The following is a 22,625-nucleotide window of genomic DNA, read 5'->3' on the forward strand; positions in this document are numbered from 1 at the left end:
TGGTTTTTTAATCAGTACCTGTGATAAGTTAGAAGTAACTTTATTTTTTCCACGAATAAGTAAAACAGTTTCTAAAATTGATTTATGGACGTAAAACTGACGTAAAATTACTCATTTTACGTATATTTTTATAACAGTACTTATACTATACTTAATAATTTCACAATTTCAGCTATCAAAGGGATAAGAAAAGAATAGCTCAGAAAAAAATTTCTTTAAAATTAGTAGTGATCTCAACCGTTAAGCGAGAAAAAGTATAGTCCTATATCAGATATTTTGACAAGGTATGTGTGCTACATTCTACTGCAACGTGAAGCAACTGTATATAGTTAATGGCTTATTATGTATACGTATCTAGCCAGAACCTGGACCCTTGGGGTTCAGGCAGTCCAGGCGAATCTCGGAGCCAACTCAGGGGCACCTCAGGACCTCCCGGGGTCAAGGGCCAACCCCATGGCCGCAGAGCTCGCTTCACCACCATTCCCAATTTGCTATAGGAGGATTGGCGTCTTGGACACCCGCAGTGCTTGCTTTGTTCGCCATTTCCATCTATCCAGAGGGCTCTACCCCCTGGACCCCCGCACTCTACGTTATCGTTATGGTTGTGAGAATAATATTGATAAATAATAATTATATTATTCAGGCTTTATAGAAACCTGAAAAAGAAACTAAATTACAAAAGATAGAATAATAGTAACTGTGGTAACTAAAGTACACACACCTTTGACGACGAAAAATTCATAACTTATTTCTTTGCCATGGTAGCAGAAATATAATAACGAAGTAAGGATTAATCTACTTTTTCCTTAATGAATATCTTTAATTCACAACTTCACCCTCCTTGGGGGCGAAGAAATAATGAATATTGTTAATATCTTAACCTTCAAGGGAGCTAGGGCCTCGGTCGATTGCTTAAAACCTTTCCTGGGATGACACTAAATGTATCCTGTAAATTTGGAAGTAAACGGTCGGTTACGTGATATGATAACACATACAATATATATATATATATATATATATACATTTTCAAATAACCGTGATCTGTTAGATCGAGAGTGTATCTGATTCATGCAAATTTTAACCTTCAACCTACTAACAAATACCCAGTTTGAATTTTGAAAACCGGACGATTGTTTGCAGAGATATTAAAAGGGCACCCCATTGCACCTCCCAAAACAGCGCTCCGGGGTCACCCTGTTTGTTACCAGTTGATAATGATGATTGGTCTAGCCTCCCACGAGGTGATCGCATATCTCAACACTCTAGCCCCACACGCAGTCCCCCCGCGAAGCCCGTTATTGTTAAACAGAAATTTTTTAAATCTATTTAATATTATTTTATTTAACATAAATAAATCTATTATTTTTGTAATATTATTCATTCGATTGATTAATATCCCTCATTCAGTTTGAAACCAGCTTATTAAAGTTTATGTTTCAACCGGCAAATCTTCACTACTACATTTAGAGATTTTTCGAGATGAAGTATATCTAAACACCTCCTCAGTTATGCCAAGAAACATGGGTATAAATTTGGTTGCGTTTGATCGACTAGTTTTATCCCAAACAAACAAAAACCCTCTTCTTTATATAATAGTATAAATGAGAAAAATCCTTTTAACTTCACTTATTAGCTGCATTCTTCTTTTGCTTAAAACAGAAAAGGTTTTTTTTCAGGTATCTATGTTATATTATAACTTATGTTTATTATGTTATGTGTTAATTAATACAACTTAATCAATTACCACAAGTCTGCGGTGGTTGTGTTTTTTTAGTTTTTTATAATTTATTCTTATGTATTTTTTAGCGCTGAATCCGAAAATAACTTTCATTTTTTTTCATCACCTCAGGATTTTTCACAAATCGCAAATTTCAGAATTTGTAAAAAGTTGAAAAATACGAAAATGCGATACAATAAAACAGATACAAATTTTTTTAATAATAAATTAATATAATATTGTAACAATACCGGTAATTTATGTTTGATTTGTTGTTATTGACATGTAATATATTTTTTTTTTTTCTGAATTTTTATGGGCATCGACTGCTAAGGTCATTAGCCCTCGTCACAATCTTTAAAAGAAACTACTATCACCATCTGGATCGTCATATGTAAGTGTGTAAAGGGCCCTTACATTTTATTTAAAAACACAAACTACACAAAACATTTAAGACATAAAGACAAGGACAATCACAAAACACTTATGGGGTGTAAAGGGCCCCAATATTAAAATTTGAGATAGGTTCCCAAAAGACCATTAAATTAAAATTAAAATTAAAACTTATCCTACCATATCTTTCTTTCTTTCTTCTACGAGTCTCATTTATAGTTTGTTTAAGCACCCTCGGGGCGACCAGAACCGCCGTTGAGCAGTATATCAGTCGCGCCAGGGTGCCGTGGCAGTTGAATCCTTCTTATAAACAGGCTATAGGCATGCACAGCGTACACCCACAGCCTCGCGCCCTCAATCCACCCTTGAGGGTCCCCCATGCCATCATCGGACACATCCCGACTCACTGCTCTTGAATGCAGGTGAGCCAAAATAGCCTAGGCAAGAGGGCTACCTCCCGTCACTATACGTGCCACGTTTCGAGACTCCCTTATGTATATATGCATACATTTAAAATTAAAATTAAACTTATCAATACCATTTTTTCTTTATATATATATATATATATATATATATATATATATATATATATATATATATATATAAGCTACCGTTTAGAGTTTCTTTTGTCACAGCTTTAAACTTTCATTTTTATAGACTTTTAAGAAGTCCACTGGCGTGTAAAAATGCAACTATATTTTCTTCATTTCCATTATCCAGATCAGCAGTAATATTATTTCTAAAACGGAACCTCTTTCTGAGGTCCTCATATATGGTACACTCTTCTATAAGATGCTTGATTGTCAGTGTTTTATTACAAACACCGCACATTGGTCTCGCTTCGCCGGTTAACAAATATAAATTTGTTAATCGCGTATGACCGATTCTAAGTCTGGTCACCGCTACTTGTTCACGGCGAGTCAACTTATAGTCGCTTTTCCATTTATAAGGAGAAGATTTTACTGTGTTTAATTTTGTATTTAATCTCCTCCATTCAGCATTCCACTTGTTTTTTACTATGTTTGTTAGACGGTTTTTAACATCTGCCACTCTTACAGGAAATGCATCCAAAACATCGCAGACTGTTGCCTTTCTGGCAGCATCGTCTGCGATTTCATTACCTGTAATACCAGCATGCCCCGGAGTCCATACAAATACGCATCGCTGTCCTCGTTGTTTTAGTACATATAAAATGGACAGGATGTTTGCAATTAGGACATCCTTAATGTTCTTGTTCCGAATTGCGACGAGTGCACTTAATGAATCGGAACATATTAGCACTCTCTCTTCGCAATAGTGTTCAGTGTAGCGAAGAGCTTGCTGAATTGCAGTGAGTTCTGCCGTGTAGACACTGGCCACATCTGGCAGTCTCCAAAAGTGGGCTTCTTCATTTACATATATCGAGCATCCAACACCATGTTCGGTTTTAGAACCGTCAGTATAAATTCTAATATGTTCTTCTTAACTACTGACGGTTGCCAAAAATTCCTTTTGGATGATCACAGCTGGTTTCTTTTTTATTTCTCCTTGAGAGAGATCCAAATTTGTATTTACCGCTGGCAAGAGCCATGGCGGTATTTCTCTAGTAGAAATTGCCAATGTATCTGGAATGGCAATTTCATATTTATTTCTTAATTCGTGGTACCTAATTCCGGCTGGTCTGGAATAGGTAGCACGACGTTCGTATAATGCAGCCATGGGATGATTCGTAAACAATTTATTATTTATATGAGCAGGGAAAGCCCATATATTTGCTGCATATCTTAACAAGAGGATCTCTCTTCTATAATGTAGTGGCATTATTCCGGCTTCAGACATCAGACTAGCGGACTTGTGCGGAAAGCACGTGTTGCGTATCTTATTCCGCTATTATGAACTACGTCTAACTTTCTTAAGTGCGACTTTCTAGCGGATGAATATACGATACATCCGTAGTCTAGTTTAGATTGAACCAATGCTTTATACAATCTCAATAATGTCTCTTTTTCTGAGCCCCAATTTAAGTTTGATAAACATTTTATAATGTTTAGGGCTCTTTTGCATCGTATCACTCAAGTCCTGTATATGTAATCCCCATGTAAGGGATTTATTCAATACTAGTCCTAAATACCTTACGCTGTCTTTATATTGTATTGGATTATCATCAATTGTCAACGCAGGACTTTGATGAGGAATTCTCTTCCTACAAAAGTGTACACAGCACGTTTTTTCTGGTGAGAATTGGAATCCATTATTCCTTGCAACTTCATTTAGAGCATTGATCGCTCGTTGCAATTTGTACCTCACCATAGCAGTCTTGTTGCTGGCATATACGATTGCCAGATCATCAACATAGACGCTTTTGCTGATTTCTACTGGAATGGCTAATATCAATTTATTAATGGCAATGGTAAACAAGGTACCGCTCAACGGCGAACCTTGCGGTATGCCATTTTCCAAGATTCTTTCACATGAATATTCATTGTTGACGCGTACTTGGAAGGTACGGTCATTCATGTAGTTGCTGAGCAGTATAGGCAGATTGCCACGAATCCCATTCATGTATCTGGAGCATTATACCATGACGCCAGGTCATATCAAAAGCCTTCTGAAGATCAAAGAAGACTCCGACACAATGTTTCCTTTTAATAAAGCTGTTATATATAATGTCCTCTAAGCTGATCATTTGATCAGTGGTAGAATGGTATTGCCGAAAACCTGCTTGATACGGTGATATCAGGTTTTCTTTTTCCAAAACCCAGACGAGTCGATTATTAATCATTTTTTCCAATATTTTCCCCATAGCACACGTCAGAGAAATAGGACGGTAGCTATTGGGGTCTGTTAAATTTTTATTTTTCTTTGGTACTGGAACAACATGAGCTTTTTTCCACTGCTGCGGGTACGTTCCATCCCGCCATATTTTATTATAAAGTTCTAATAATCTACGGTTTGCAGTGGTATTCAGCTGCCTGATGATATTATAGTGGATTTCATCCGGACCAGCAGCTGTGTTACCTGATTTTTCCAACGCTTTCGCGAATTCTTCCATTTTAAATGGTAGATTATATGAGTAATTATACTCAATTCTAAAATTTAGTAGACCTTCGAGTTCTTCTTTTTTGGTTCGAAAACCTTCCTCGTAGTTGGCTGTTTTGCTGGCCTTTTCGAACTGATTGGATAACAGCTCTGCAATTTCATATGGAGTATCTTTTATTTCATCTTCATCTTGAAGGCTAGTTATGGGAGCAAAATCATTACGCCCACAAATCGCCTTCACTTTCCTCCAAACATCCGATGCAGTAGTAGTTTTGTCGATGGATGACACGTATTGCTGCCAGGATAGTTTTTTCGAATCTATCATAAGACGTTTTGCATACGCCGTGTATTTCTTAAAGGCAACAAGAGTTTCTATACTAGGACGCTTCTTAAAGGCGTTATACGCCCTTTTCTTTCTTTTTATAGCTTCACTTATTTCATCGTTCCACCATGGAACGGGTTTCTTTGTAAGTTTCCCAGATGTTTTGGGAATATATCTCGATGCCGACTCAATTATTGCATTTGTTATGGCGTCGACATCGTCTCCGATAACTCCAGTTGTTTCTGGGAGTATCGTTCTAGCTGTGAAGCTCGTCCAGTCTGCCTTATCAAATAACCATGTTTTAGAGACGGGATATGTTTTTCTTGTAACATCAGTTACAATTTGCAGCGGGAAATGATCGCTTCCATGCAGATCGTTTATGACATGGAAGCTGTACCTCGGTGCTATCGATCCGCTTATAAGTGCAAGATCTATACAGGACGTCGATCCATCTCTGGCATTGAAAAAGGTTCCTGATCCGTCGTTTAAAATAATAAGTTCTGAATTCATCAGGAACCCTTCCATGTAATATTATCATTCCTACTATTTTCCTGATTATTATTGTGATTGTAATTACTATATTAATATTTGCGTTCATTAATTGTTTTATTATTGTCACTTATTATTATTATTATTATTATTTTTTTTTTTTTGAGGTTTTTAGGGGCATCGACTACTTTGGTCATTAGCCCCATCCCACTTCAAAAAAAAAATAAAAAAAAGGGTTCGAAATTTCACATTTTCATGTGTCAAAAAATGATCAAAATTTTACTTTTCTTATAACTTCTGATCCAATAAAATCACTTTCTAGGCTTTCCTTTCGGCCAACCTTTTTTACGTTTCTCCATTCTTCTGACGGCCTCAACCTCTGATGACAGCGTATCTGAGGCCTCAGACATGGCATCGTCTTCCTCTATTTCGGATGCCAGTGACGTTCTTCGGCTGACGTCAGTTGATGAAACTTTCGCCGGCGCTGTTAGCATCTTTGCTAAAGAATCTAAATTAATGCGCGATGATGTCTCCGCGGCGGATGAGCCGGACTCTATCTCTACTGCAGTACTGGGTCCGGCTGAAATAGATGCTCTCACCGAAGCTGGTCTTTGCGCTTTGGGAGGCTCTATTGGTACAGGTTTTATTTCATCTGCGCCTGGTGCTTTTTCTATAATAACTTGCACCTCTGTTTCCGCAGATTCAGGTTTTCTTGTCACAATTTCTTTAGATTTGTGACTACACGACGGAGCGATCTGTTTCTCTTTGTCAGATAAATCAAGATTTTTAATTCTTACACAAGTTGGTGATTTTACAATCGCAGATTTAGCTGGTTTTTTAAACGGCGCTGGTGTGTCTCTCATGTCAACGGCGTCAGTCCGGGGATGAGCCTTCTCATCTTTACTTTGTTTTCTCTGATGAGTCGACTCAATCTTTGAATCAATGATTCTTTCAATCATCGTCGCAAGACTTGGTGCCATCGTGTTAAGCAACTGCTCCACATTAATTTTAGATGTGGAAGGGGCAGCCGCTGCTTCTGCATAAGAAGTCGATGGTCGTGGTGTACGCTTATTAACAATCTTCTTTGCTTCAGGATAGCTTACCTTCTGAAGCGTTTTAACTTCCTGAATTGCTGTTTCTAATTTATATGTAGGGCAGTTTCTTGAACGACAATTGTGATGCCCTTTACAGTTAACGCAGGTTGGAGGGTCTTTACATGGGTAACCCTCATGTGTTTTCTCTCCACATATACATATTTCCTGCGCTTCACATCTTGCTGCTGTGTGTCCGAATCGTTGACACTTAAAACATCTCATCGGCTGCGGGATGAAAGCTCGTACATCAAGCCGATGGATGCCAGCTCGTACCTTTTCAGGAAGATTCGGCCTATTAAATGTCAGAACATGCGAGGCCGAAGGAAGAATCTCACCATTTCTTCTCATAGTAAGTCTGCGACATTGAGTTACTCCCTGACTCGACATTTCTTGTACAATTTCTTCTTCTGTACAATTAAGAAGATCGCGACAAACAACAACTCCTCTGGATGAGTTCAGTGTGCTATGCGGTTGAACAGAAACCGCAAATTCACCGATCTTCTTCAACGCCAAAACTTTCTGGCTTTGCATGTCGTTGATGGTTTCGACATGCAATCCATTAAAAGTTTTACGAATATCCTTGACAGGACCACCAGCACAATTTGCAACTTCTCTTGCGATAAGGAATGGACTAACTTTTTGAAAGTTTCCATTCTCCCTTGTAATAATTAAAAATCTTGGCTTTGGTGCGCTATAGCCAAAAAGACTTTTCTTTAATTCTTTACTAATCCTATCAGCATCTTTCTTTATGCTATCAGATTCTTTACTTTTTTTCCTCTTCGCTTGCGGCGAATCGGAGGTTTCTAAACGAGGGTGTTTACGTGCACCCTCTGCCACGTTTGAATGTTCAATATTCATGAACAGTGGATCCCTTCTGTAGCAAGGCTAGCCGCCGGGGTACACCCCCACTCCAGGGCTACTAACCTTGGAGGTCCTATCCGGTACTCCGGTGGAACCGGCATATGTCCTGGCAGAGAGCGGATGCGCAGTCTCTGCACTGACTCCAGGCTCCTACTCACCGAAGCTTTCAGAGCTCCCATGCACCGACATACATGGGCACCATTGCTACATGCTTGCCATCGCAGGGGGCATGTGGACAACGGAAGGGTCTCCGTTACACCTGCAATAACATTGACCCTGGCCGCCACATCGCCAGCTCTAAGAGTGGTATGAATCCATTTCCAAAATCGTTTGTTATTCATTTCCTGCAGGTAGCCAAAAATCCAGTCCGTTTAGTGACCTGAAGTTGGAACCAGGTCAAACTTAACAATGCATAACCGAGGAATTTACTCGGAACCCCGTTAGCCAGCTATATGTGATGTACAAAGGTACAGCTGTTGCCGCCCTGGACGTGGAACATAGATGTTGTGTTCCGGACGTGGGGATTATCTACCTCAGGGCATTATTATTATTCACCATTAAACTGTAATCATATAAACATTCTAAATTGTCAACCTCTCAATATCCTGTTCGAGCCGCAAACCACGCGACAACATATTCACTTTTTTTGGCTTATATTATGTATTCTTATAGCTAAACAGTTAAGTGGTCTGAAGAGGTGGTCGGGGGGGGGGGGGGTCATTGACTCCTTAATTTCTAATGAAAATTGCCACAAAATAAGCCCAATTTCTATTACAGTGAATTTTTAAATTAATTAATTTTTATGAGGTACGTCATGCCTTTGGAAACCACTTCCCCTCTTCACCCTCCTTAATGACGAAGTACGTAAAATACTTAAAATTTTATTCCATGTGTCTAAGTTTCTTTGGACGGCTTATACTCTGCTTCGCGATTTTTCTTCTATGTTCTCTATAGGGTTCATCTCGGTGTAATATCCAGCAATAGTCTGCCATCATCGTAGTACCTCCTGCCATTTTCCTTGATATCTCCTTTCCATTTCTTTCATGTTCTGATGAAATCTTTTACCCGTCTCTTTGCTAACAGCACCCAGATTTTCAAGAAAATAGTCTACATATGAATTTAGGAAGTGAACCTTCAAGCTCATGGAACAACCTAAATTTTTGTACTTCTGCAGCATATTCTCAACAATCGATTTGAAGTTCGGATCCTTCTTATTACCCAGAAACTTGGTTACTACGTGTTTAAAGGCTCCCCAGGCATCTTTTTCTGTAACTTCCATTTGCTTCTCAAAATTACCATCTTTGAGAAGTTTTCTAATGTCAGGACCAGTAAAGACACCCTCTTTTAGTTTGGCGGTTGATAATACTGGAAATTTGTCACAATGTTTTAAAAACATTTACCTTCTTTTGATTAGGCTTTGACAGATCGCTTCATCAAGCCTAACTTGATATACAGAGGTGGAAGAACTTTATTCGGATCTATGAGAGCATTTTGGAGCACATTTTGGTCGCAGGTTCTAATGCAACTCTTTCTGGCCAATCTTTCCTTATCTAATGATTTTTTCTGTCTCTGCTATCCCATTCACACAAAAAACAAGGAAACTTTGTGTATCCTCCTTGCTGTCCTAGGAGCATCGATATTATTTTGAGATCGCCGCACGTAATCCACTTATGATTGTCGTATTTGATTTTATCGAGAACGAATTCCAAATTATCGTAACCCTGTTTTAAATGAACAGAATGCCCGACAATATTGACGGATACGTATTCCCATTGTGAAGAAGGACAACCTTGAGGCTTCTTTGGGTTGAATCTATGAACAGTCTCCAATCGGTACTTTCGTACGAAATGTTAAATCGAGTTAAAAGTCCACGTACATCAGTGTAGAAGACTAATTTTTCTTCTTTCAAAAAATATGGAAAAAATCCTTTTTCTGTACCTGAACCAGAAAAATGAGGTGACAGTTGCTAGCAGGTTCTTCTCTTTAAGCCTCGAACCAAGCAATTCTTCATTTTCTTTGGTCAGATGTAAGTCTCGAACCAAATCGTTTAGTTCAGACCATGAATAAAGCTCTGTTGCGCAGCTATCTACGGGTTCGTACTTCTCGATGTTATCTTCATTTAAATAACTTGTGGAACCGTCTATTTCAGCTAAATTTTCTGGTGGAATTAGCACTGGTACGTCTGGGCCATGAGGAACCGCGCGTAAAGCGGATGGAATATTTGGAGACAATTATTCTTTTATACTAAAACTTGAAACCATGATCCATGATCACCAGTGTAACAAAAGTAACGATCAGCGGTGTAATCTCGTGGTTCTCGCCACACCATTGGAACCCAAAATCTGAACGCTTCTTGTGTTGTCTACCGTCTAAGTCCTTCAACACACGTGTAGCAAACGTAGTGGGGAGCCAAAGTTTTGTCTTGATCTTCTATTTTCACTCCGAAATACGTGAGGTACACTTGTCAAACAAAACTTGTTATATTTCTTGTTTGCTTTTCCACCATTAACTCACCACAAATGTAACAAAAAGAATCTGCAGAATTTTTGCGTCTCTTGAAGCCATTTTGAAAACGCAAAGTTTGCTTTACGGCCTGAAAATATATTTTCCACCCTCAAAAACGTGTTTCATCACGGAGGATGGAAAAAAACTCGATTTACGCAAGCTGATGGTTGAAACAGCACTGATAATAGTTGCATGGTACATGAGTGAAGCGGGTAGCTGCCGATAAACGCGTTACGCCTTGTTAAGTCTTGTCACAATCTGTCAGGCAAGCTCTCCCACCGTCTCGTCATTTTTTCAACCCAAAACCCCCCTCCCCGACAACCTCTTGACCAGTCAACTGTTTATATACAAGAAGCATAGTATAAGCCAAAAAATGAAAATATTATATTAATTTATTATTAAAAAAAAGTTTTATGTCTATTTTATAGTATCACATTTTCGCAACTTTTCAACTTTTTACAAATTTAAACTTTGCGATTTGCGAAAACTCCTGACGTGATGGATAGAAATGAAGGTATTTTCGGATTCAGTGTTAAAAAATACTTAGGAATCAATTATAAAAAATTAAAAACATTCCACAACCCAAATTTTGCAGGCTTGTGTTATCAGCTGAATTTAGTACTATTTTATTGTAATGACCATTGAATGCTTTTGCTAAAACATGCGTATTGTAAACTAAGGATTTGTTTTTGCAATATATTTTATGAAACAGGCAAAAATGACCATAAGTTATTTATTATATTACAAAATGACGATAATATTCTCAAAATTTTATTTTTTCGTTTTAGATCCTCTGTTTAATTAGCATAAAACCAAGGCGGAAATTTAGAAATCACTTTTAACTATCTTATGGATACATTTATAAAAACAATTATAGAGAATTGGATTTAAAATTGAAACATCAGTGAATGTAATCTCTATTTTTTAAAGACGACCCCGATCGAAGTTTCATTTCAATAAATTAAAATTTATTTTCTTGAATTACACTTTAAAACCGTCTCATACACGTCCTTGTATTTTGATGACGGAAAGAAGTAGCAAAATTAACTAAAAGCGACGGATGATGACATTTTCAGACTCATCAATAGAAACCTTCCTACAAAAAAATGCCACCAAAAGGTTTGAACAGAGAATTTATTGCAAATAATATTATAATATAGACCAAGTTAAACATTTTACTTAAGTTAACCGTTTCACTTTCCCCAAAAATTCCAGGTACAGCTTCCTATCTTAAAAGTAAATGACTATCACGAATGATTTGTGTATTATTTCAGGGTGGCTGTATATTTTTACTGCTTTTCAACTTTTTAATCCCGCTGAGTTCCTCGGCCTTGTTAAAAGGTAAGAAGATTAAAACCGTTATATCAGATAAATTTAAGTCTCCTAAACTTTTAATATTAGAATCAATAATATCATCGGTTACTTGAAAATGAAACACACCAAATTACTGTTATTGGATAGAAATAAACTAACCAGAAAAAAATACTTTACTATTAAATAAAAATTTTAGTAAAGTACATTTCTAGTTAAAAGAACTGAATGTTTATTGCGTGAAATTTATTGTGTTCTTTATTATTTTATGTTGATTTTTTATCGCTAAAAATTTAAAAAAATATAAATAGAATATATAAAAATAAATTTAATACATTTATTTAATAGATGAAATATTTATAATCTAGCGGATAAAATCTAAATTCAGTAGAGGAGAGATTCTCTATAATACTCCTCCTTATTTTCCTTATTTTCTTAGAAAAATTTCATCTTTGTCTGTTTGATAAAAATACTATCCTTTATCGAATCAGCTCAGCGTTATCAACATTAGGTTGAAGTCATGTTTTCGGTAAAAGAATATTATCAAAATTCTCCTTGAGTTGAAAATTATAAACGTCATTTTTTTGTCATTAAAAACAACTAAAGTTAATACGTTCGTTCTGATTTATCGTTAACAGAGAAATAAAAAAAAAACAAAAAAAAAAAACATTATAATAACTGTAACAATTTAAATATTGTTATAATACATACGAATAAACTAATAGAAATGCACCGTATTAAAAAGAAACATACCGGTAGTTGCAATATATAACACTTAAAATCTGGATTAATGATCCTTCAATTTAAAAATTAATAATTTTTTCCCAGAGACAGGCAAAACGTTATCAAATATAAATCTAACTATTTAAAACAAAATGGCTACCACAAATATCATTACGTTAATTAGAGATTAGAAAATTAATTATTAAAATTTTTCAAATACTTCTTTTAATTAAACTTACTGTCTTGAAGAATTCTATTTAATTTAAATAAATAACAGTTTACAGTTTAATTACTTTTCACGCGTAATTAATTCTATATTTTATTTTAAAAAAGTCCTATAATTTCACGAATTAAAAATATCGCCTATTAATTTTTTTCAGTTAAAAAATGTTATTGCTTCTAATTTCTTATTAAATGTTCAAACTGCCCTCCCTAATCCTCCATTCAGTAATACAGACGCTGCTCGAAAGCTCTCACATTGTTAAAAGTTTCTGGTGAAATCTTCCTACTTTCTGTATCAATGCATTACTTTAATTGTTCGAGAGAAGTTGGCTGTGAGCTATAGACTGTTGATTTTAAATGCCCCCACAGGAAGAAATCAAGGGATTCAGGTGACCTGGCCGGTCATTCAATATTACCATGTCGACCTATAACGATTTGGAAACTGCTGGTTCAACGTATTTCTCACATTGCAAACGTAGTACAGAGAAGCATCTCTGGAAAAACATATCTCTCATGAATAAAGGATGTCCGTTTTGTCAACGAACTGCCTCAATCAAGTCATTGAGAGCTGGAATTATCTGCTCGTTCAGCAAAGCGTAGTACATATCACCATCTAAGTTACCGTTAATGACAAATGGTCCAAGAAGTATGTTGCCTATTATTCCAGCTCGTACATTTAACCGCTTTGGATGCTGGGTGTGACTTTCAAGATACCAGTGAGGGTTTTCTTGGGACCAGTAACTACAATTATGTTTGTTAACAGTCCCTTAAAAGTAAACGAGGCTTTATCGGTGGACATGTTGAAGCAAGAAATAATTCTTGCTTCATCTCTGAGTCAAAATTTCACTGAATTCAACTCTCCTATCAAAATCATCTTCAATAAGTTCTTGTAATAATTGAATCTTGTATGGATGGTATTTATGGTATTTTTTTTATTGTTTTTACAATGTTATAATATTTCTGTACTAGGTCGGCCAAGCTTTTTATCATCTACCAGTGCAAACGCTACCAGTGCGATGAGATTTTTCTATTAAATTTGCGACTGCGATCCTGAAAATTGTATGATTAGTATGCCGCTCATTAGATGCATTAGCTGTACCTTTATATGTTTTTATATAGGTTTAATTAAAAGAAGTATTTGAAAAATTTTAATAATTAGTTTTTCTAATTTTTTATTAATGTAATGTCATTTGTAGTCGCCATTTTAGTTTAAATAGTCAGAATTTAATTTCTTGATACCGTTTTGCTTGTCTCGGAAAGACCTTTAAAACAAGTATCACATGACCACATGTCCCATTTAAAAGTTTTGAGGCGTCTTTGTCCCCCGCCCCCGCATTAAGGCCGAATACTCTTAATTGGGTCTTACTGAGTTTCTCTCTTATCGGAGAAGATTTCCAAAGAGAGAATCGGGATACCGCAAAAAAAATGATAAAGGGGAGCATACAACCGTAATTCTAGCTATATCAAACAAACCCATTGTTGGCCGCCATTTTGGATTGGGCGATCAGAATTTAGTTTTAGTTGTACTTTTCTCATCTCATCGAACGCTTTAAAATGATTTATCAAATGACCGTTGGTCCAATTTGAAATTTTTTATTTGCCCTCCCCCGCAAAGGAAGATTGCCGCAAACCGCATTCAGTTATCTCAGTTATAAAAAATGTTGGAGGAGTGTGTGTTACTTTTCAGTGACCCGGTATGTATTATATATTTGAATAATATATATGTTAACCTCGCTCATTTTGTGCCGAATTTAAAAATATCGAACTTTAGAACGAAAATTGGTTAATAAAATTAAAATAAAGTACTAAACGGAATCTTTGATTGCAATCAATCATGTACTAATTAAACAGTACCATAGAAAAGTTACCGGTAGGAAATTTCGATGTCTCTTGAAACACTCTATTTCAGTAGACATCGGACGTCACAGGTTAATTATTGTTGAGATACTTCCACTATACCTCGATGGCTTTTGAGGGCTTCTCAATTTTTTTTTTTAAGTAAGATGTCCGAAGCCAAAACCATAAAGAATAAGTTTACCGTAAACAAACATACAATTAAACACTCAACAGTTTACTAAAAAAGCATAATGCTGTACATAGTAAACAAATTTTAGGCTGAAATGTGAAGTAAAATGGAAAACGCAAAGTATATAACGCGTAGCCGCTGATAAACAAATTGGAAGTAGTGGTTGAAGTCACGAGCGGAGGGGAAACCCCATTTTGGTGGCACGGTGATGGAAAATCTACTTCCACCACACTATCTGACCCTGCGTGAGAATAATAGGAGTGGGTATTTTGAAAAGGTGCTGGACCCTAAAGTGAGATATTCATTACGCAAAATATCATAGAAAATCATACATTACTACTTTTTAGGTAAGATTAAATATTTCTTAAAATTCGGAAAACTGGTTTAACCATCGCGTCACAATCAAACGATTTGCTAAAATTTCGATAGAACTGGCCTTGTTTCACTCGGTTAATTGCGATTACTTAGATAATTAAATTAACCGCTTCCTTTTTTTATAAACAAATTTTTATCTTTTTTATTTTAATGAGCCCAATTACTCTAAGAAATTAATAAATAGTAAGTAAATCAGGCTTCTAATGATATCTGGCAACTGTAATTTAAACTTTGGCTCTAAAAACACGATATTTTTCATAATCAGTGCATTATAATGCAGAGATTCCAGTATGCGGAAATCCTTGTATTTTTTATCTAATTTTTTCTTCTGTGTTTCTGTTTGGCCTAACTTTCTATATTTATTGAAAATAACCATATATATATATATATATATTTATATAACACAATAACATACATACATATATATATATATATATATATATATATATATATATATATATATATATATATATCGGGTGATATTTAAGTATGGAAATAGCTTTATACTGTACATCTGAGATGTATTTGGAAGAAGAAAGAAATGGGGTTCTAGATAGTTAAAAAAATTTGCATTATGGTGGATTTTTAATTTTTGTTCGCCATATTGAATCTGTCTTATTGAATCATACTTAATTTATTTAAATAGGAAGGTGGACACATGACACACGATTTCGATTAAAACTTTTATTAGAAAAACAATGGTGAAACCTGTTTTTCGGTTAATGCCTTCGTTATTGAGTTACAAGTATTCAAAGTTGCAATGAGGAAAAAATTGTGTTAGCAATAAAACGAGGTAAAACGCGTTGCATGGACAATTTTATATTCATAACGCGTAAATTTAATGCGGAATTTATTCGTAAATTAACAATCGCTAACTGAAGGATTGTAGGTTACGTGGCAAGTTATTTTTGTTAATAACTAGCCGCTCACAAGAATAATAAGAATTCTATGCTAGGTTTACTAGAGAAAATGTAAAGAGAAAGAATTTCCCGTTAAACTGTTCTTCATTGAGCCGATTACGCTGTTAAACATTAGCATGCTGAGTGAAATATAGAAATGCAGATAGTGACACTTTTATCCTAAAAGAATTCTCACGTCAGTTCTTCACAAGGACTGACATTGTTATTTAGAGAGAAAGTTACCTCTGATTAATACCACTTTTTGATGCTTTATATGCATCAAAGTCATCAATACAGATCGGAACAGCTAGTTTAATGCAACAGATTAATGTAATCCCTTTCCGTGAGTTCATTAATGAAAATTTTGTTTTCTAAAATTCTGATCTTTGAAGAATTTTGTCATGCATTTAAAAAACAACAAAATACAACTCTGAAGAGAGGCTTTTTAATTTGTACTCTCAATATTCTTCAACATAAATGTTCTAGGTTTAAATTAATCGGCTGAGAAAATGGGTATGAAATTAAATTTCACTGCGGTAGATTCTTTACAGAAGATCTAACAGCCGGCTGACCGAAAATAATCTGTGTACGTTGATTACTCTTCTCCGCCCGGTGGATCGCATAATAATAAATTTTTTAAAAATGTACTCTATAATTTGAACTTATTATTTAATTATTAATTACATTAAATTCGTAACAAAGTTAATACGGTGTATTCTATATCTCTAGGAGTTTTGGTTATAAAAATATAGTAAAGTATAGAATTTAATGATTTGGATGGTGGGAAGAAGAAGGAGAGGAAAATCTCGAGTGTAGTGGAAGGATTATATGCGTAATGTAACTAGAAAACGAGAAAAGATCCTGAATTAAAATTAAGAATACGGCGCAGGAGAACTGGCCGACGCCCAAAGAGACACAAAGGACGCTAATGTAATAAAAAAGAAAAAAGAAAGCAAACAAGTTCTCAGAAATCTATATATGCGATTTGCATATATGTATTTGCGATTTGTATATACAATGCATTACATAAGACAGATTGAGTTTAAAAATTACTAAAATTTATCATTACTTTTGGTCAACGTAACTATTATTTAATACAGTTTTCATTTAAAAAAAAAAAGGAATAATAATAAAAATAATTGCATAAAAACTTACCCAAGGACTTGCACAAAAAGTATGAAAACATTGTTTTCTTGTCTGAAAATTCGAAAATTGCTAAAAACAAATATGCAGTGAAAAAACACCCTACGTGGTTCATTAAACATATACCGTTCATATTTCTTAATTCTGGCAAAAAACAGTACACAGCAAACACAAGGAAAAAGAAAATAGTCGATATAGTCAAATTTTCTTTTATAAACATTTTACTATTAGTCTCTTCATCTTCTATAGTATCTAAAACGCAAATATACGATTGTAATTTGTATTCTTCTTTATCTGTTGTAAAATAATCGATGCAGTATTCCGATAGATTTTGTCTAGTCCCATTTTCCAATAAATTACCGTCTGTCGCCATAACAAAATCTTCTTCTACATAGGCATTTGATCCTTTGGGAAATCCATAAAGAAAATGATAATTATCTTTCTCAATTGTTGAATTTTCAAATTTTATATCGTTAATTGTAAACGTTTTATTTGTTTTCACACACGATATGTCATCTAAAACTGATTCTCCTTGCGGGCAACATTTTCTAATACACGATTTTACTTCACAAATACATCCTCGTAAATGACCTTGCTTATCCGTCCAAAATGTACCGTTTTTATATACTGTATCATCCGATTCTAAGAAAGTCCCATTAACAATTTTTCCATTATTGATTATAACACTGAAATCAAGTTCACAATTTTGTGAATCGATTTCTTTGGCGCTCACTGTCAGCGATATGTTTATAATTAAAAATAACCTAAATATATTAAACATTTCAATATTTAAAATTTTATCCTTCTAAATAAGTATTTCCCTTTTAACAAAACATGTTTCTAACATATTTCATTTGCTTCAAAACCTTTACAAAATTTTCCTTGTACGTATTATACAAATATTGAAACAGTTTCACCAACCTTTCACAATACAATTATCGACCGACTTCCTTATTTTTATTATTATCATTTCATTTCCTTTTTGTCATATTTATCATACGTACTTCATTAAAGAGTAAAATTTTTATTTTTTTACTTTATTCCGTAACAGCTGATCGATCAAAAGTATATCCGTTTATATTTTTTAATTTTCTGAGATTCCACCTTATTCTGAGTCAAAAAATATGAACCATAAGGAAAAAAAAGTTTGTATGTGTTAATATGTCGGATGTATTTTGTTTTATATCTAAGAACTTGTTTTAAAATGTATTGTGCAGGGACTAGTTTATAATGGATTAATTTTATTTTGGGGAAAAACGTCAGTTTAGGTGGATTTAAACAAAAAAGCTGACAACAAGTTGTTATACTTTCCTGGCATTGGTTATGTGTTCTGTATAGTGGAAAAATAATGATGCGTGAAAATGTATCATTATTTTGAGGTGAATTATGTTAAATTTTATTGTAATATTGTTAAAGATTTAAATAAACTAATAAACGTTTTAAAAAATTATAAAATATTTATATATTTAAACTTTGATCGGCTCCCCTGACTCCAATATTCCCTCCAAAGTTTTTTTAGGCCATTTGCACTGCAACTGTGCTTACGAAGACACAAAAAAAAAAAATTCGGTTAAAAAATATGCAATAAATAAAAAGATAGTTTTTTTCGGTTTTTGGTGAAGGGGAAAATTTGGGGGTAACATTTTTTTTAAAACGGTAAGATAGCATGTATGCATGTATTGAGCTTAATATAAAGTGGGATTATGTTGAGAAAATTAGACTGAAAGATACTATCTACCCCCGCTGGAGATGTTGACCCCAAACTTTTATTAATAAATTGCCCTATATACACAAGCCTCTCTACCAAATTTTATCAAAATCTACTTTCAGTCAAAAGTTATTAAGCTTCAAATGGTAATACGTACGAATGTTACTCTCCATTTTTAATTTTCTTTCGGTCCCCTGAGTCCATCAAAAAATAAAAAAACCATATCCCATTTTCTGACTAACTACCGCACTTCCTCCTTGCATCATAGCACTGGATCTATGATGCCAAGAAAGTAAATTATGATATAACTAATTTTTTTATTAATTAAAAATAATAACTGGAACAAATGCTTTTACTTATTCTAATTCAAGTATCGCATAGTTGTGGTGTGAAATAGAACAGAATAGATAAACAAATGAGTGACGTAATTCTAACACTAATATTATTCAAATTACAAAAGTCGGGTAACTTTTGATTAACGATATAAACACAACAGCGCATTTCAGTCGGTATTACAGTTATCATCAATGGAAAACAGCTCTAGTGAAATATTATTAATATTGTAATAAGTCCGGTATAGCGGGCCTGAGTAACGGATTCCTACCAATTATTATGAAAGTAATAATTAGTATAATAATTGAAGGAATCCAGAAAGGGACAAAAAAGAAAACCCTTTTTGTAATGAATAGGACCGTTTTACAATTGTCTTTTGTACACTGCCCGCTAACACACAATGAACACTTACTGTACGGTGAGAAGAGACCTTGTTTGGAATTCATGGGAACAAAAGTCTCGGTCGACTCTTCTCACGCTTCGACTTGGGTCCGGTCCGTAAGGTAAAGAGGCTAGAAGTATAAATAGTCAGGGTAGACCAGCTAAAAAAGAGTTCTATTAGAACCAGCTTGCGAAACGTTACGGCGAGGAGAGGCTGCAGTTGTGTGGGTTCAGCGGAGTTCTGCAAACCAGTCCAGGGACACGTTACGACGACAGTCCAGCGAGGAGAGTCTCAGGTGTGTCTGCGAGATGAGACAGCGAGACGTCAATTTAGCAAAGCGAGTCCTGAATCCAGTTCGATACGAGTAAGGTAACGCCACGAGTAAATCCAAGTATACAAGAAATACTATCGATGAGTTACAATAAAACTATAAGTGTATGAGTGAAAGTAATAATTAATATAATAATTGGAAGAATCGAGTTACAGTAAAACTATAAGTATATAAGTGAAAGAAATAACGCAATAGACTTATAAACTTCATAAACTGTTAGTTTATGTTACTGTTAGTTTAGTTAGAACTTGAATCAATCGATATATTAATAAGACAGTTACATTCAATCAAACTGACTTAACATTACAGGATAAATTTATAAAAATCACAGTATTCCAATGACAAAATTTTAAGAAATAAAATAGATATTTTTATGTAGAAATCGTTACAGAAATAGAAAACATTTTTGAGCAAGAAGACGTTTATGTATTTCAGGTACACCGGTATTATTTAAACACATAACAGTCCTCATTTTCTTCAATAAAATAATAATAATAAATTGTTAAAACTTACCTAAATATTTGCATAACCAAATTGGATATGATGTTTCTGCTGCTGAAATTTGCACAATTGCTAAATGAATATATGCCATAAAAAAACACGCTACATGTATCATTAAACATATGCCATTTAAGTTTCTTAGATCTGGTATAAGACCGTAAGCTATAAATGTTAAACAAAAGAATACAGCTGATACAAGCAAACCTTCTTTTTGAGTAGTAGGTCCTGAATTCATCCTGGTCTCATTGTTCGGCATTACACAAATATATGCCTTCATTATGTACTTTCCATTGAATCGTTTATAGTTTTCGATACAATATTCCGACACATTTGCATTGTGACCTATACCTATTATCTCTCCCTCCTTTGACATTTTAAAGTCTTTTTTACTTAAAGAACCGTTACAAGGAGATCCGTAAATAAAATGGTATGTATCTTTTTTATTTTCTGAATCGCTAAATGGTATTTTATTCATAAAAAATTGTTTCTTTGTTTCAGAACATGTTTCATTTATAATCGATTGTGATGATGGGCAACATTTTCTAATGCACCGTTTTATTTTACAAATACAACCTCTTATATTGCCTTGTTTATCTTTCCAATATGTACCTTTTGGATATTTTGTGCCGTCATTTGTTATTAAATCATCATGAATAATTTTACTACTTTCAATTAAAACACTAAGATCTAATTCACATTTTGGTAAAGAAATTTCTTTACTTTGCACCATTATTATTACATTTATTGTTAATTGTATAGTAAGTGTTTTATACATTTTGAACACCCACTTTTCTCCTCTGTTAACAGTTTACTAAATGACACAATGAACTATTGCATAATCTTTTCACCGCATAAATTATTTGGTTTTTTTTACATTATATTAAATTAGATTTCCTGAACGGATGGAAGATCTTGATAACAACAGCTACAGTTTAGCCAATATTACAACATAAATGTATGTGTATTCAATGATTTTTACTGTTATTTCCTTCCTTTTATCATTTATAATCGTTAAAATTAATATTTTGCTTTACGCAAATAAATCTATTTAATGTGTTTAATAATATTTTTTTGAAGACAGTTATTCATTACATAAACTTGAAGCTGAAGCGATTAGAAATATCAAATGAAATTATATAGTGTATGAAAGAAAGATTGCCAGCCTGACCGGAATTCGAAGTTGGGATCTTCCGAATAAAATGCCGAGACCATTCCACTGTTAGTATATTTAGATAAGTTCATATATTATATTCGAATCTTAAAGTAAGTTAATATAAATTATTATTATAATGTAATGTTTTATATATGTATATAGGTTTATTCATACGTATATTTTACTGTGAATGTTATTCATAATTCACAAAAAAATGTAGTTCACCAGTATTACTGAAAACAGACATCCCACAATAAAGATTCTCGGATTCCTTATATCATAACTGAACTTCTAAGTTACCTGTTGCCGTATTTTCTTGTTACATATTATATGTAGAGTTCTCTACATATGTCTGTTTAAATGATGTTAATTACATACCAGAAAAATTATCTGTCTATTTAGAAGTGAATAATATTTTAAGAAATATTAAAGAAAAATAAAAGGGAATTAAAAAAACCAAGTAAATGTTTTAATATATTTCCAATATTATTTTGCGGTATTTAATTTAAAAAAACTGTTTTATTTATTTTATTTTACTTTAGACATCTAAAGTAGGGGTGGTCTTTCTGCAACTCTTGCTTGGTTTACACAACACGTACTTCAGGGAAGGTTCTTCTTCGGCCCGTTGGAAGATCGCGCGGCTGGTGCTAATCGGTAAAGGAAAGGCAGATCCTAAATTACCGTCGGCCTAAGATTTTATGCATGTTGGACACTACAGGTAAATTGCTGCCCAGCAATCTTTCGGGCAGGCAGCATGGATCCCGGAGAGGGTACTCTGAGGTGATGGAGACTGAAGAGAGGGACAAGTAACTTACCACGCGGCTAGACAGTTGATCATGCTGATGACGTTGAGTGTCAGGAATGCCTTTAACTCTGTCAGAAGGTGCGACATTTTGAACGCACTTGAAGCAATCCGAATACTTCCTTGTCATGATAAGGAACTATCTGAGCGATTGGCGACTGAAGTGCGGTGCACGTAAGGAAATGAAAGCGAGGGAGGTTATCACTGGGATTGCTCAGAGATCTTCGTTGGCCAATTCGCTAATTGGCAATTCGAAATGTAATGAATTTTCAACAGGCAGAAGGCTGTTGATGCCCCATAACACGTTACATCCTTTT

The 22,625-nt window shown here is 34.5% G+C and overlaps 1 protein-coding gene across 2 annotated transcripts in view; it reads right to left on the reverse strand.

Moving 5' to 3' along the window:
* LOC142324111 (G-protein coupled receptor Mth2-like) overlaps positions 1-21,200 on the reverse strand; it is an 82,660-nt gene extending 61,460 nt beyond the window's left edge. The window contains exon 1 of one of the 2 annotated variants that reach the window (XM_075364772.1): positions 20,366-21,200. In XM_075364772.1, coding sequence (XP_075220887.1) covers positions 20,366-21,128 — 763 coding nt within the window. In that variant the 5' untranslated portion in view covers positions 21,129-21,200. Of the gene's footprint in view, positions 1-17,110; positions 18,002-20,365 lie in introns of those variants that run through there. The other variant, XM_075364771.1, reaches the window with a different exon arrangement.
* Positions 21,201-22,625: the final 1,425 nt, after the last annotated feature.

Source organism: Lycorma delicatula, chromosome 4, assembly GCF_047948215.1.
Source record: "Lycorma delicatula isolate Av1 chromosome 4, ASM4794821v1, whole genome shotgun sequence".
NCBI classification, from domain to species: domain Eukaryota; kingdom Metazoa; phylum Arthropoda; class Insecta; order Hemiptera; family Fulgoridae; genus Lycorma; species Lycorma delicatula.